General features: G+C 45.4%; 1 protein-coding gene across 1 annotated transcript in view; it reads right to left on the bottom strand.

Annotated features, from left to right (window-relative positions):
* LOC132893330 (fibrinogen C domain-containing protein 1-like) overlaps window positions 1-14,837 on the bottom strand; it is a 255,687-nt gene that overhangs the window by 135,254 nt on the left and 105,596 nt on the right. Inside the window, exons 3-4 of the mRNA XM_060932353.1 lie at window positions 6,898-7,069; window positions 6,554-6,690 (exon numbers count right to left, since the gene is read on the bottom strand). Of these exons, the coding sequence (XP_060788336.1) occupies window positions 6,554-6,690; window positions 6,898-7,069 (309 nt within the window). The remainder of the gene's footprint in view (window positions 1-6,553; window positions 6,691-6,897; window positions 7,070-14,837) is intronic.

Here is a 14,837-nt window from a genome sequence, read left to right on the forward strand (position 1 = left end):
TTGTTCCTCAAGGGAAGCTCGACCCAAAACATTGATCAGAACTGAAATCGGGTGAGAAATCAGACAGGAGATACAATTCTAACGAGGAATCTCAAAATTCGTGAAGTTGACCTAATTAGCAGGCCTGAATTTCCCAAAAGCATAGTAGCACAAAGATCATCTCGTCTCGTCTCGTCTCGTCTTCTTCCGCTTATCCAGGACCGGGTCGCGGAGGCAGCAGTCTAAGCATGGAAGCCCAAACTTCCCTTTCCCCAGACACCTCGGCCAGCTCCTCGGGAAGAACACCGAGGCGTTCCCAGGCCAGCCGAGAGACATAGTCCCTCCAGCGTGTCCTGGGTCTTCCCCGGGGCCTCCTCCCGGGGGGACATGCCTGGAACACCTCCCCAGGGAGGCGTCCAGGAGGCATCCGAAAAAGATGCCCGAGCCACACCAGCTGGTTCCTCTCGATGTGGAGGAGCAGCGGCTCTACTCCGAGCTCCTCCCGAGTGACTGTGCTTCTCACCCTATCTCTAAGGGAGCGCCCAGCCACCCTGCGAAGGAAACTCATTTCAGCCGCTTGTATCCGCGATCTTGTTCTTTCTGTCATTACCCAAAGCTCATGACCATAGGTGAGAGTCGGAACGTAGATCGACCGGTAAATTGAGAGCTTCGCCTTTTGGCTCAGCTCCTTCTTCACCACGACGGACCGGTAAAGCGACCGCATCACTGCGGAGGCTGCACCGATCCGCCTGTCGATCTCACGCTCCATCCTTCCCTCACTCGTGAACAAGATCCCGAGATACTTAAACTCCTCCACTTGAGGCAGGACTTCTCCACCAACCTGGAGAGGGCAAGCCACCCTTTTCCGGTCGAGAACCATGGCCTCGGACTTGGAGGTGCTGATTCTCATCCCAGCCGCTTCACACTCGACTGCAAACCGCCCCAGTGCATGCTGAAGGTCCTGGTTTGAAGAAGCCAACAGGACAACATCATCCGCAAAAAGCAGAGATGAAATCCTGTGGTTCCCAAACAGGATTCCTTCCGGCCCCTGGCTGCGCCTAGAAATTCTGTCCATAAAAATTATGAACAGAACCGGTGACAAAGGGCAGCCCTGACGGAGTCCAACATGCACTGGGAACAGGTCTGACTTACTGCCGGCAATGCGAACCAGACTCCTGCTCCGTTCGTACAGGGACCGGACAGCCCTTAGCAAAGAGCCCCGAACCCCATACTCCCGAAGCACCCCCCACAGAATACCACGGGGGACACGGTCGAATGCCTTCTCCAGATCCACAAAGCACATGTGGACTGGTTGGGCAAACTCCCATGAACCCTCGAGCACCCTATGAAGGGTATAGAGCTGGTCCAGTGTTCCGCGACCAGGACGAAAACCGCATTGTTCCTCCTGGATCCGAGGTTCGACTATCGGTCGAATTCTCCTCTCCAGTACCCTGGAGTAAACTTTCCCTGGGAGGCTGAGAAGTGTGATTCCCCTATAATTGGAGCACACTCTCCGGTCCCCTTTCTTAAAAAGAGGGACCACCACCCCAGTCTGCCACTCCAGAGGCACTGTCCCCGACCGCCACGCGATGTTGCAGAGGCGTGTCAACCAAGACAGCCCCACAACATCCAGAGACTTGAGATACTCAGGGCGGATCTCATCCACCCCCGGTGCCTTGCCACCGAGGAGCTTGCAAACCACCTCAGTGACTTCGGCTTGGGTAATGGACGAGTCCACCTCTGAGTCATCAGCCTCAGTCTCCTCAGTGGAAGACATGACGGTGGGATTGAGGAGATCCTCAAAGTATTCCTTCCACCGCCCGACAATGTCCCCAGTCGAGGTCAACAGCTCCCCACCCGCACTGTAAACAGTGTTGGCAGAGTACTGCTTCCCCCTCCTGAGGCGCCGGACGGTTTGCCAGAATTTCTTCGAGGCCGACCGATAGTCCTTCTCCATGGCCTCCCCGAACTCCTCCCAGTTCCGAGTTTTTGCCTCCGCAACTGCCCGAGCTGCAGCACGCCTGGCCTGCCGATACCCGTCGGCTGCCTCAGGAGTCCCGGAGGTCAACATGGCCCGATAGGACTCCTTCTTCAGCTTGACGGCATCCCTTACTTCCGGTGTCCACCACCGGGTTCGGGGATTGCCGCCACGACAGGCACCGGAGACCTTGCGGCCACAGCTCCGAACAGCTGCGTCCACAATGGAGGTAGAGAACATGGTCCACTCAGACTCAATGTCCCCCGCCTCCCTCGGAAGCTGGGAAAAGCTCTCCCGGAGGTGGGAGTTAAAGACCTCCCCAACAGAGTGCTCGGCCAGACGTTCCCAGCAGACCCTCACCATACGTTTGGGCCTGCCAGGTCTGTCCAGCTTCCTCCTCCGCCAGCGGATCCAACTCACCACCAGGTGGTGATCAGTTGACAACTCAGCCCCTCTCTTCACCCGAGTGTCCAAGACATAGGGTCGGAGATCAGATGACACGACTACAAAGTCGATCATCGACCTCCGACCTAAGGTGTCCTGGTGCCACGTGCACTTATGGACACCCCTATGCTCGAACATGGTGTTCGTTATGGACAAACTGTGACTAGCACAGAAGTCCAATAACAAAACACCACTCGGGTTCAGATCGGGGAGGCCGTTCCTCCCAACCACGCCCCTCCAGGTGTCACTGTCATCGCCCACGTGAGCATTGAAGTCCCCCAGTAGCACAATGGAGTCCCCAGTCTGAGCACCCCTCAGTACCTCTCCCAGGGACTCCAAGAAGGCCGGATACTCTATACTGCTATTTGGCCCGTAGGCACAAACAACAGCAAGAGCCCTCTCCCCAATCCGAAGGCGCAGAGAGGCGACCCTCTCGTTCACTGGGGTAAACTCCAACACATGGCGGCTGAGCTGGGGAGCTATAAGGAAGCCCACACCAGCCCGCCGCCGCTCACCATGGGCGACTCCAGAGAAGTGGAAAGTCCAGCCCCTCTCGAGGAGCTGGGTTCCAGAGCCCAAGCTGTGCGTGGAGGTGAGCCCGACTATCTCTAGCCGGTACCTCTCAACCTCCCGCACAAGCTCAGGCTCCTTCCCCCCCAGCGAAGTGACATTCCATGTCCCAACAGCCAGCCGCTGTGTCCGGGGGTCAGGTCGTCGAGGCCCCTGCCTTCGACTGCCACCCAATCCACACTGCACCAAACCCCTACTGCTACCTCTGTGGGTGGTGAACCCACAGGAGGTCGGGCCCACGTCGCCTCTTCGGGCTGAGCCCGGCCGGGCCCCATGGGCAAAGGCCCGACCACCAAGCGCTCGCATACGAGCCCCAACCCCGGGCCTGGCTCCAGGGTGGGGCCCCGGCTGCGTCCTACCGGGCGACGTCACGGTCCTGGATTTTTTCTCCATAGGGGTTTTTTGGTGAACTGCTCTTGGTCTGGCCTGTCACCTAGGACCTGTCTGCCTTGGGAAACCCTAACAGGGGCATAATGCCCCCGACAACATAGCTCCTAGGATCATTCAAGCACACAAACCCCTCCACCACAATAAGGTGGCAGTTCTAGGAGGGGACAAAGATCATCATTAAATGGTAGTGCGAGCAGCACAATGAACACTCTCCCTCTCTCTCTCTCTCTCTCCTAGTTAAGATGCTCTTAGGGTTAAGAGGCTTTTGGGAAACCCACCCCAGTTCATTAGCAGAAATTTGACAACACGGGGGTGTTGTGGCTCAGGTGGCTAAGGCGCCATACCATAAATCCAGGGACCTGGGTTCGGTTCCGACCCGAGGTCATTTCCCGATCCTGTCTCTCTCTCCCACTCATTTCCTGTCCTGTCTCTACACTGTCCTATCCAATAAAGGTGAAAAAAGCCCAAAAAATATCTTAAAAAAGAAATTTGACAATACAATGGCCAAGTTTTGTGCAGAAGGTTGAGTTCTTTCAGACAAAACAATCAGAACTGAAATCCCGTGAAAACAGAGGGAGGAGATATGATCTCATCTCATTATCTCTAGCTGCTTTATCCTGTTCTACAGGGTCGCAGGCAAGCTGGAGCCTATCCCAGCTGACTATGGGCGAAAGGCGGGGTACACCCTGGACAAGTCGCCAAGTCATCACAGGGCTGACACATAGACACAGACAACCATTCACACCTACGGTCAATTTAGAGTCACCAGTTAACCTAACCTGCATGTCTTTGGGGGAAACCGGAGCAAACCCACGCGGACATGGGGAGAACATGCAAACTCCGCACAGAAATGCCCTCGCCGGCCACGGGGCTCAAACCCGGACCTTCTTGCTGTGAGACGACAGTGCTAACCACTGTGCCACCCAGAGATATGGTTTAACTGAAAATAAACAAAGATGTAAACAAATTGATTACAACAGGAAAATCAACAAACAACCAAGTTTTGTTCCTCAAGGGAAGATCTACCCAAAACATCGATCAGAACTGGAATCGGGTGAGAAATGAGAGAGGAGATACAATTCTAGTGAAAAGTCTGAAAACTCTGTGACCTAATTTGCAGTTTGCTAGCACAAAATTGACAATACAAGAGTTGTACAGAAGGACTAGTTCTTTCAAACAAAACAATCAGAACTGGAATCTGTTGAGAATAGACAGAGGAGATACGATTTAACTGAATTGTGAACGACGGATGACGGACGCCACGCCATGCCATGGCAATAGCTCATTGGCCTGATGGCCAGATGAGCTAATAATGTAGCATAGCTTTCCAAGTCAAATATTAGAATATCCAGATGCTTACTGTGTTTACATACATATCCAGATTTGCATCAAAATCTAATCAATTGTTCCTTGGCCCATGGCTCACCCTTCCTCCAAATTTCATCAAAATCCAATCACTACTTTTTGAGTTACGTTGGGAACAAACAAATAAACAAAAACATAACCTCCTACAACACAGTTGGCAGAGATAACTAATAAAATGTGTGATAGTGATATTATGGTGATTGAAAAGGGTGGAAGGGAGGAAGCCATGGCCTAATGGTTAGAGATGCAGCTTTGGGACCAAAAGGTTGCTGGTTTGATTCCCTGGACCAGCTAAAGTGCCTTTGAGCAAGGCATTAAACCTCCAACCACTCTGGTAAGAGTGGTGGTGTACCTTGTGTTTGATTAACCAAAGAAAAGCTGATGATGTGATTATCAGTTTGGGCAGTGCCTGGCCATAACTATACAGTGTTTCCCTTGCCATTATATTTGGGGGGGGGGCACTCCTCCAACAGGACCCTGTGTCCCCCCACACACACATTTTAAGGTCCAAAAAAACACGGGAGTGCAATTCTATTGTAAAAATTGTTCTAAAATAAACACGAAGACTTAAATATGACTCCTTTAACTGTTTGTTCAGGTCCAAATGTTCTGTAAGAGGAGTTGCGGGGAGGAGTCCTGCAGGTGACCATCCTCATCCAGCACCCCAAACCAGTAAACTTAGAGGAAACGCTGCTATTGTATAATTACCTCAACTCAATCACCATGTCACACTGGAAGATCAGGGCAGAGCCATGGCCCATCACTCCATCTCATCTCATCTCATTATCTCTAGCCGCTTTATCCTGTTCTACAGGGTCGCAGGCAAGCTGGAGCCTATCCCAGCTGACTACGGGCGAAAGGCGGGGTACACCCTGGACAAGTCACCAGGTCACCACAGGGCTGACACATAGACACAGACAACCATTCACACTCACATTCACACCTACGGTCAATTTAGAGTCACCAGTTAACCTAACCTGCATGTCTTTGGACTGTGGGGGAAACCGGAGCACCCGGAGGAAACCCACGCGGACACGGGGAGAACATGCAAACTCCACACAGAAAGGCCCTCGCCGCCCACGGGGCTCGAACCCGGACCTTCTTGCTGTGAGGCGACAGCGCTAACCACTACAACACCGTGCCACCGCCCATCACTCCATCACTCCAAAATAACCTCAGATTTTTATTGTGGACCCCACTATACCTCGTATCCACACTTCGGGTTCACACCTGGACTCAGAAACCTGACTGAGCAACCAAGTGAATCTGTTGCATGTGTTCCAAATAAAGTCGTAAGAAAATAAACAGGCAGTAAATTGCTGCTTGGAAGCTTCAACGCGAGATGCTAACGAGCAATCACTTGTACTTCTGTGTGACTGCACTTTCACACATAATTGTTTTCAAGACAGTAATGTAAATATCAGCGCAATAAATAGTGCCACTAGTACCATTTATGTGAACGTGCAAGGGGAATTTGCCTACACAGGGTATAGCAGCAAATCAAGTCTTACAGATTTCACGCAAATTTCTACATACATCATTCAAATTCGATCATGACATCATGTAATTAACATCACAGACATTACTTTCATTTAAATCCAGTGTGCTGGGGTGTTAAAGCGAAATGACTTTCGACTTTATAGACTGCAGGATATACGGTATGAAACTAAGACATTCGGTTTCATAAGTCCGAGTCATTCATTAAGCACAGTGTAATGTCTTCCCTGCAGCAAAAGCTTCAATTATCAAGCTAATTATCAAGTCTAAATTTGCCGTATAAAAGGTGTTTGACCAGGAGAGACCCTGGCGTTCAAGAGCAGGACTCACCGTCCAGCCACCTCCGTCAGTGTTCATGTCACAGTAAACCTGGAAGCCTGATGGGAAGTGAATAGGAAACACAGAATAGATCCCGTCTTCCCGCTGTCCGCTGGCGTAGATATCACTGCAGTCTCTCGGTTGGGAGCCTGCGGGGGGGAAAAAAAAAGCCAAACATGATCATTTATCATCTTAACAAAGCAGATACGATATCTGCCATCTTTCACATGCTGCCTCCGAATGGCATCAGTCACTCAGAGAGCCTGCAAAGAGAAAAGTCCAGCCTAAAGGAAGTCTACAGGCTGTAGTGCGGTGAGGCTCATTATAGCCAACTGCCTATTAAGGATTTTCATTACCGTCTCCTCTGGTGCAGCCACTGGGCCGGAAGCTCCCTCGCGCCGGAGCCCTCTGAAGCAGATCTGCCTTCAGGAGCCCCCTTTCGCCGCCAGCGTCCTTATGCACAGAGTCGAGCAGGTCACGCAGAGAGTTCACAACCTTCATCATGTTGATCTGAGTTTCTGACAACAGCTGGAGTGAAAAAACAACAGCGGAAAGGATCATTCAGAAGCTGTCGGGTTCATTCAGGCACAATAATTAACAGTTATTCGACAAAATCGAGTTGTACATGCGCTGATAGCCGACGAGGCACGTAGCGCCGAGTCGGCTATAAGCCATGTGCGATGAGATTGAGTGGAATAACTGTTTTTATTCTATCCACATTCACTGGATTTTGAGAAACAAAGCATTTTTATTGTTATTCTTTGCAAGTCAGAATCAGAAAAAGCTTTATTGCCAAGTAATTGTTGCAATCATAAGGAATTTGGCTTGGCGTTAAGGTGCTAAATAAATAAATACTAAATAAAGACAGTCTATTCGAATAAAGGAGCTATTCAAAGTCTATTCTAAGATATTAAGAAATAAGAAATAAAATAAACAAGATAGAAATAAGATAAAATAAACAACTGTGCAAATCAAGTAAACAACTGTGCAAGAAACTGTGCAATATACGCAGTATACACAGATATGTGCAAGTCCAGTGATCAGTCTTTTCTGCAGGCGGCCCAGGAGTTTGAGGTATGTTACTGGAAGTAATAAATAAATAAATACATTTAGGTCCATATATATTTGGACACTGACACAATTTTTTTTTATCTGTTTACTGAAACATAATCAAGTTATAGTTATATAATGGACATGGACATAAAGTCCAGACTTTCAGCTTTCATTTGAGGGTATCCACATTAAAATTGGATGAAGGGTTTAGGAGTTTCAGCTCCTTAACATGTGCCACCCTGTTTTTAAAGGGACCAAAAGTAATTGGACAATTGACTCCAAGGCTATTACATGGGCAGGTGTGGGCAATTCCTTCGTTATGTCATTCTCAATTAAGCAGATAAAAGGCCTGGAGTTGATTTGAGGTGTGGTGCTTGCATTTGGAAGATTGTGGAACAGTGGTGGATGATTGCAGAATGAAGAGAAACCCCTTCACAACAGCCAACCAAGTGAACAACACTCTCCAGGAGGTAGGCCTATCAATATCCAAATCTACCATAAAGAGAAGACTGCATGAAAGTAAATACAGAGGGTTCACTGCACGGTGCAAGCCACTCATAAGCCTCAAGAATAAAAAGGCTAGATTGGACTTTGCTAAAAAACATCTAAAAAAGCCAGCACAGTTCTGGAAGAACATTCTTTGGACAGATGAAACCAAGATCAACCTCTACCAGAATGATGGAAAGAAAAAAGTATGGTGAAGGCATGGTACAGCTCATGATCCAAAGCATACCACATCATCTGTAAAACACGGCGGAGGGAGTGTGATGGCTTGGGCATGCATGGCTGCCAGTGGCACTGGGTCACTAGTGTTTATTGATGATGTGACACAGGACAGAAGCAGCTGGATGAATTCTGAGGTATTCAGAGACATACTGTGTGCTCAAATCCAGCCAAATGCAGCCAAACTGATTGGTCGGCGTTTCATAATACAGATGGACAATGACCCAAAACATAAAGCCAAAGCAACCCAGGAGTTTATTAAAGCAAAGAAGTGGAATATTCTTGAATGGCCAAGTCAGTCACCTGATCTCAACCCAATTGAGCATGCATTTCACTTGTTAAAGATTAAACTTCAGACAGAAAGGCCCACAAACAAACAGCAACTGAAAAGCGCTGCAGTAAAGGCCTGGCAGAGCATTAAAAAGGAGGAACCACAGCGTCTGGTGATGTCCACGAGTTCAAGACTTCAGGCAGTCATTGCCAACAAAGGGTTTTCAACCAAGTATTAGAAATGAGCATTTTATTTACAATTATTTAATTTGTCCAGTTACTTTTGAGCCCCTGAAATGAAGGGATTGTGTTTAAAAAATGCTTTAGTTCCTCACATTTTTATGCAATCATTTTGTTCAACCCACTGAATTAAAGCTGAAAGTCTGAACTTCAACTGCATCTGAATTGTTTTGTTCAAAATTCATTCATTGTGGTAATGTACAGAACCAAAATTAGAAAAATGTTGTCTCTGTCCAAATATTTATGGACCTAACTGTAAATAAAAACTTCATGCAAAATGTCTGACAAAATCATTTCCGCTTAGAATGTAAACAAACCGGCGAAATGACAGGAGAAATTTGTGAAAAATGCTATAATAATAATTCTTGGGGGAAAAAAAAACACCATACATTCTTCCCATGAAATACTTTCATTCCATATTTTCTTGCTTTTTTTTTTTGTATTTTTTTGGGGTTTGTTTTCGAGTAGAGTTTTTATCTTGTCCTGGGTTGGTTCAGCAATACGCTCCGCCATTTTGTTTTTCTCTGCTCACGGTATATCAGTTGATATCCTAGTAGTAGAGTAGCCAATCAGAGAGCGCGATTGCTCATATCCAGTGAATGTGGACAGAATAATAGTGGAATATTTATTTTCATTAGCAATACAAACAGCTTACTTGGATTATTGTTTTATTTTGGAATATAGGTAAGTACCGGAATATTTTATTCATGTAAACAAAGTGAATGCTGCTTTGTTGGACTCCTGTGAAATTTGGAGCATTTCCCAACAACCGGGTGAACGCTTTTCTGTTTTATGACTCCGAAGCCACCCAGCAAACATTATTACTCGTTTTTGATGCTCAGAAGATTGGAGAAAGCCAATCACAGCTGTTTCCTAAGGCAGGCATGACAAATTCCCCATTACTTCCAAAGTACCCTTTCTTTACTAATACCAGCCATTACCAGGCGTTGTATTAATGATCTAGCCAATGGTCACACTGTAAAAAATGGTAAGGAGGATAATGGGTTAGTAGCTATCTGAGTCATGTAATAGCCTATTATGTTGTAAATGGAACACTGCGTATTTAAATATCTACATTCCCTCCGGGCATATTTTACTCAATGGTGCCAATTATCATACCTGATTTTGGATTTTTAAAGAAAGTTCATGTTTCTTTTTCCTAGTCTTTTCTCAAAGTTGAAACTAAACTGTATGGTGAAACTGTTTATGTGGGGTCTCAGATTTCTGCACTTGAGTTTAATGCTGTTCTCATGGATATAATTTAGTTTAGATTGAAATTTCATCATCAGCCTCATTGTGAGTCAGTGATTTTAGGGGAAAGTACCTGAAATTAGCTGTTCTCATTAATTCATTCACCTTCAGTGTGATTTTTTTTTTTTTTTTCCTGGGCAGAGCTGCAGTGAATCTGGAGGCTATCGCTTGGCGGGAGTTGGGAACACCCAGGGATAGATGCCAGCCCATTGAAAGGCACCATGCATACACAGATTCACACCTAGAGGCAATTTGTGGTCGCCAATTTACCTCCCAGCATGTTTTTGGGACATGGACAAACCAGAGAACCCAGAAGATACCACCATGGACACAACAAGAACATGCAAAACTCACATTCGAGCTCAGGATTGAAATCGGATGCCCGGAGCTGCGGGGCAGCGATGCTACTCACCGCATGACATTTTGAAACTCATCTAAAAGTCAAATGCTGTCATGCCCTTCAGTGTTCATTCCAAAGCCAAACCATCCAAACACATGAGTAAGGAAACTGGTAGACATGCCTTCTTGCTCTGACTAGTTCAATATGGTGGTCCAGATTATGTTTTTTGATTTACAGAGACTGGGGCACCACAGGCATCTGAGTTTTTCTGCCGAGCAAATCTAAGTATAACTGAGTGGAAAATAGAAAAAGCTTCTGACTTCCCTGATAATTTCTGACCCGTATATGATTATATTGGTATTATATAATAATAAAAATAAATATGTCAGTCACTGGGGCCTCGGGATCCATTTTAACAGGTTCCTACTGCTTTTTTGCTGTTTCGCACCGTTCCGAATGTATTTCTGCTCAGCGTTAGATGTTGGCAGCACTGAAGACGCTTACTTTCAGAGCAACTTTTAAAAGTAAACTTTAAAAAAAAAAAAGTTTCAAAGTGCTCCTGCAGAAAACTATGACTCTAAATGATGTGGACTATGCCTCAGTAGCGTTTTACTGTCTGGCTCTCATGCTTTAAACATCAGGCTCTGTGATTTAGCTTTGCCAAAGCGCTTGTGTAAATCTCAGCCGACATTTAGCAGCCCTTACATCTGAAAGATCAACCCTGCAGCTTCCCCTTGACACAAAACACCTTAAAACGACAAATGTACAGTTCCGTGTGTGTGTGTGTGTGTGTGTGTGTGTGTGTGTTAGTTGGAAAGTGTGAAAATGCCATGTCTTGCAGACCCACTTTTCTGACCATTGATGAAGTTGATGGTGATAGCAGCCGATGCACTCGGTATCTTGTGAGCGTACTATGAGAACACCAGCACTCAAGGCTCTTTACGGAGATATATCACACCCTATTGCCTTGCTGGTTGCCATAGCAACCATGCTTACCTGTCATACATAAAGAAGGAGGTAATGATAAAAAATACATGACAACCACGAGGGGAGCGGGTGTGTTTCTTCACCTTTTGATGCCTTTGCTTCCACGGCCTGAGTATATCACCTAGCACACTCTACCATACAGTACTTTCATGCAAGCTCCATGGCCCTGGAATGAAATAACAGAAAAGCATTCTCCGTATCATCAAGCGATCATGTGTTCGAATCTCAATGATGCTCCGGGCAACCAATTGCCCATACCCTCTGTGTGGGAGTTCAATCAATCAGAATGATATTCATCAATTACGAGCATCTGGGTGGAAATCAGCAGATAGCACTTTCCGAGTGGTTTGTCAAGGTCTGGTACCTGGCTTCACATATCACAGAGGAAGTACATGCTTCCCCAAGTTGGTAGTTGTCATGTGATAGAGGAGAGTTGGCTAGTGGGAGGGGACTGGCAGATGATGAAATCGGGGAGAAAATGGGGAAAGTGTGCTGTTAAGGACAGACACTGACATCAGATCAAGGTCTGCAAACCCATACATGATTCCAACATCATTAGCAAGTTTGCAGACGATACAACCATGATAGGTCTGATCTCAGATAACAACGAGTCAGCTGACTGGGAAGAAGTCGAGAAACTGGAGTGCTGGAGTCGAGACAACAACCTCGTCTTCAGCTCCAAAAAGACAAAAGAACTCATCGTGGACTTCAGGAGACGGAAGCATGGAGGCCACCACTCCATCAGCATCAGCGGCGAGAGTGTGGAGGTAGTCCAGAATTTCCGATTTCTTGACATACACATCAGCCAGGACCTGTCATGGACCACAAACACTTTGGCACTGGCTAAAAAAGGTCTTTAGAGGCTCCATTTCCTGAGGACCTTGAGGAAAGCACAACTGCCTCAACAGCTGCTGATGAACTTCTACAGGTGCACCATAGAGGCTTACGCCTTCATTTGTACATATTACCTCAATAACTCTGTTTTATCTCAATAATTCTGTTCTACCTCAATAATTTTACTGTGTATATTTGTGTTTGTATTACTTTTTTTTATTTTAGTACTTTTATACTTTAACTAGAGCGGGCTTGTTCCAAATGACAACTTGTACAGTGACAATAAAGGCATCTTGTATCTTGGTGTGCTGTCTGCATTCCAATTCATCCCAAACGTGTTTGCTGGGGTTGAGGTCAAGGCTCGGGCCACTCGAGTTTTTCTGCCACAACCTGGGCAAATTACTGTATGTCCCTATAGACCGCGCTTTGTGCACAGGGGCATTGTCATGGTGAAACAGGTTTGGAAACCTTTGATCCAATGAAAGAGAATCTTAATTCTACAGCAAATGACATTCTAGAAAATTGTGTGCTTCAAACTTTGTGGCAACGGTTTGGGGAAGGCCCACACATGAGCGTGACAATCAGGTGACCACATACTTATGGCAATAATGTGTACATACAGTACCAGTCAAAAGTTTGTACACACCTTCTAATTCAATGATTTTTTTCTTTATTTTTATTAACTAGTAGTTATTGCCCGTGAACCTGATTTCCTCTGAACGGCCCAGTGGAGAGTTGAGTGGACACGTGATATATATGTTTCGACTATGTTCTGTCAAAATGACGTAAATCGCTCCCCACACCTCCTCAGTGACATGGACTCGGCCCTAGAGGAAGTCTCTGGTGAGAAGCGCTGATTGCGAGGTCCCGTACGATCGAAACTCTCAGGTGAGTTGGGGAGGGGATTCCCAGTCGAAGCTATGTGCAGTGTGTTAGCGTGAGCATGAAGCCTATGGGAAACAAATAGTGTGTTGTATTTGCTCTGATCCCATGTTTTTGGAAAATCGAAAATGTTCTCTTGGGCCCCTCTGGCAGGGGCGCAGATAGGATTTTTGAACTGGGGGGGACTGAGCTGTCAGCAAATGATTCCATTTTGTATGTATATATATATATATATATATATATATATATATATATATATATATGTGTGTGTGTATATATATATATATATGAGTGATTCCACGCTTATGGGTACTGAAATGGGGACATGAACTTATTTTTAAAAATTCACCTAAAACCATTTCTTTTTTTTACCATCAGGTCACAAAACGTAATCTTTAATGAATGATATATTAAAAGATAACTTTAATTTTCTGAGATGTAATAAAAACATATTTATATGCCAAAGTCAGAACGTAACAGAAGTGTTGTGGACATATATATTCTCAATTTTAACAATGTAGAATTACTTTTTGAAACATAGGAAGGTGATGTTTTAGCAAATATAATTAATAAACATGTGTAGTAGAATAAACATACACATTATTTCAATAAGATTAACATGGTATAGAGCTAGATTGTAATTAATTTGTAACAGACGCGAGATGGACAATCGTAACAGAAGTAATGTAACAGACATCATTTTGGAACTCATAGGCTTGACTTTGGCATATAAATATGTTTTTATTACATCTCAGAAAATTAAAGTTATCTTTTAACATATCATTCATTAAAGATTACATGTTTTGTGACCTGATGGTAAAAAAAGAAATGGTTTTAGGTGAATAAGTTCATGTCCCCATTTCAGTACCCATAAGCGTGGAATAACTCATATATATATATATATATATACACACACACACACTACTGTTCAAAAGTTTGGGGGCACTTTGAAATGTCCTTATTTTTGAAAGAAAAGCACTGTTCTTTTCAATGAACACTCTATACCAGACCTGGGCATTTTCCGGCCCGCAGGCCGCATCCGGCCCTTTGATTCATTCTGACCTGCCCGCGTAAGGTTAATTAGAAATTACAAAATAAACGTATTTTCTAATTTTACCTCATGCATGGACTGAATATGCATTGCTTTTATTTTGAAGTTGTGTTCAACAAAAATGCAATGCGCGCGACATGAACATGACATGAAATCCCACGAAACCTAATCCCGCGATAACTACTTCCATAATTTGTCCAGACCAACCACAAACTTGTACGTCATCCTTCAAACGGTCCAGCCAATCACATAGTGTGACATCACCAGCAGGCGCCGGAGCCCGAGCCGATCTGTAGATCTGATTCCTACACCGAATGGACTGATGATCATCTCTCAGCTGTGCTTCGCATCTCCACCTCAGACATTCAACCTGACTTTGATGCACTCGTTAAAGACCAACAGAGACTAGATTTCTCTCACTGAACAAATAAAAAACACCAAATGAGGTGATTAGACTACAAATGTGGGCATCATTATTATAATATGATGTATCTTGTTTGATATTTGGAGTAGAAAGACAATATTTTGATGTCTTTGTGTTTTGGGGTGAATGTGACTGAAAAAAAATGGTACAAACGTTCACATTTTGTTAACCATTGTTTTGGGAAATTTGATTGAATAAATGACATTTTTTGTAAGGCAACCTCGTTTTTTTCCATACTCTT

This window comes from Neoarius graeffei, chromosome 10, assembly GCF_027579695.1.
Source record: "Neoarius graeffei isolate fNeoGra1 chromosome 10, fNeoGra1.pri, whole genome shotgun sequence".
In the NCBI taxonomy this organism is placed as follows: Eukaryota; Metazoa; Chordata; class Actinopteri; order Siluriformes; family Ariidae; genus Neoarius; species Neoarius graeffei.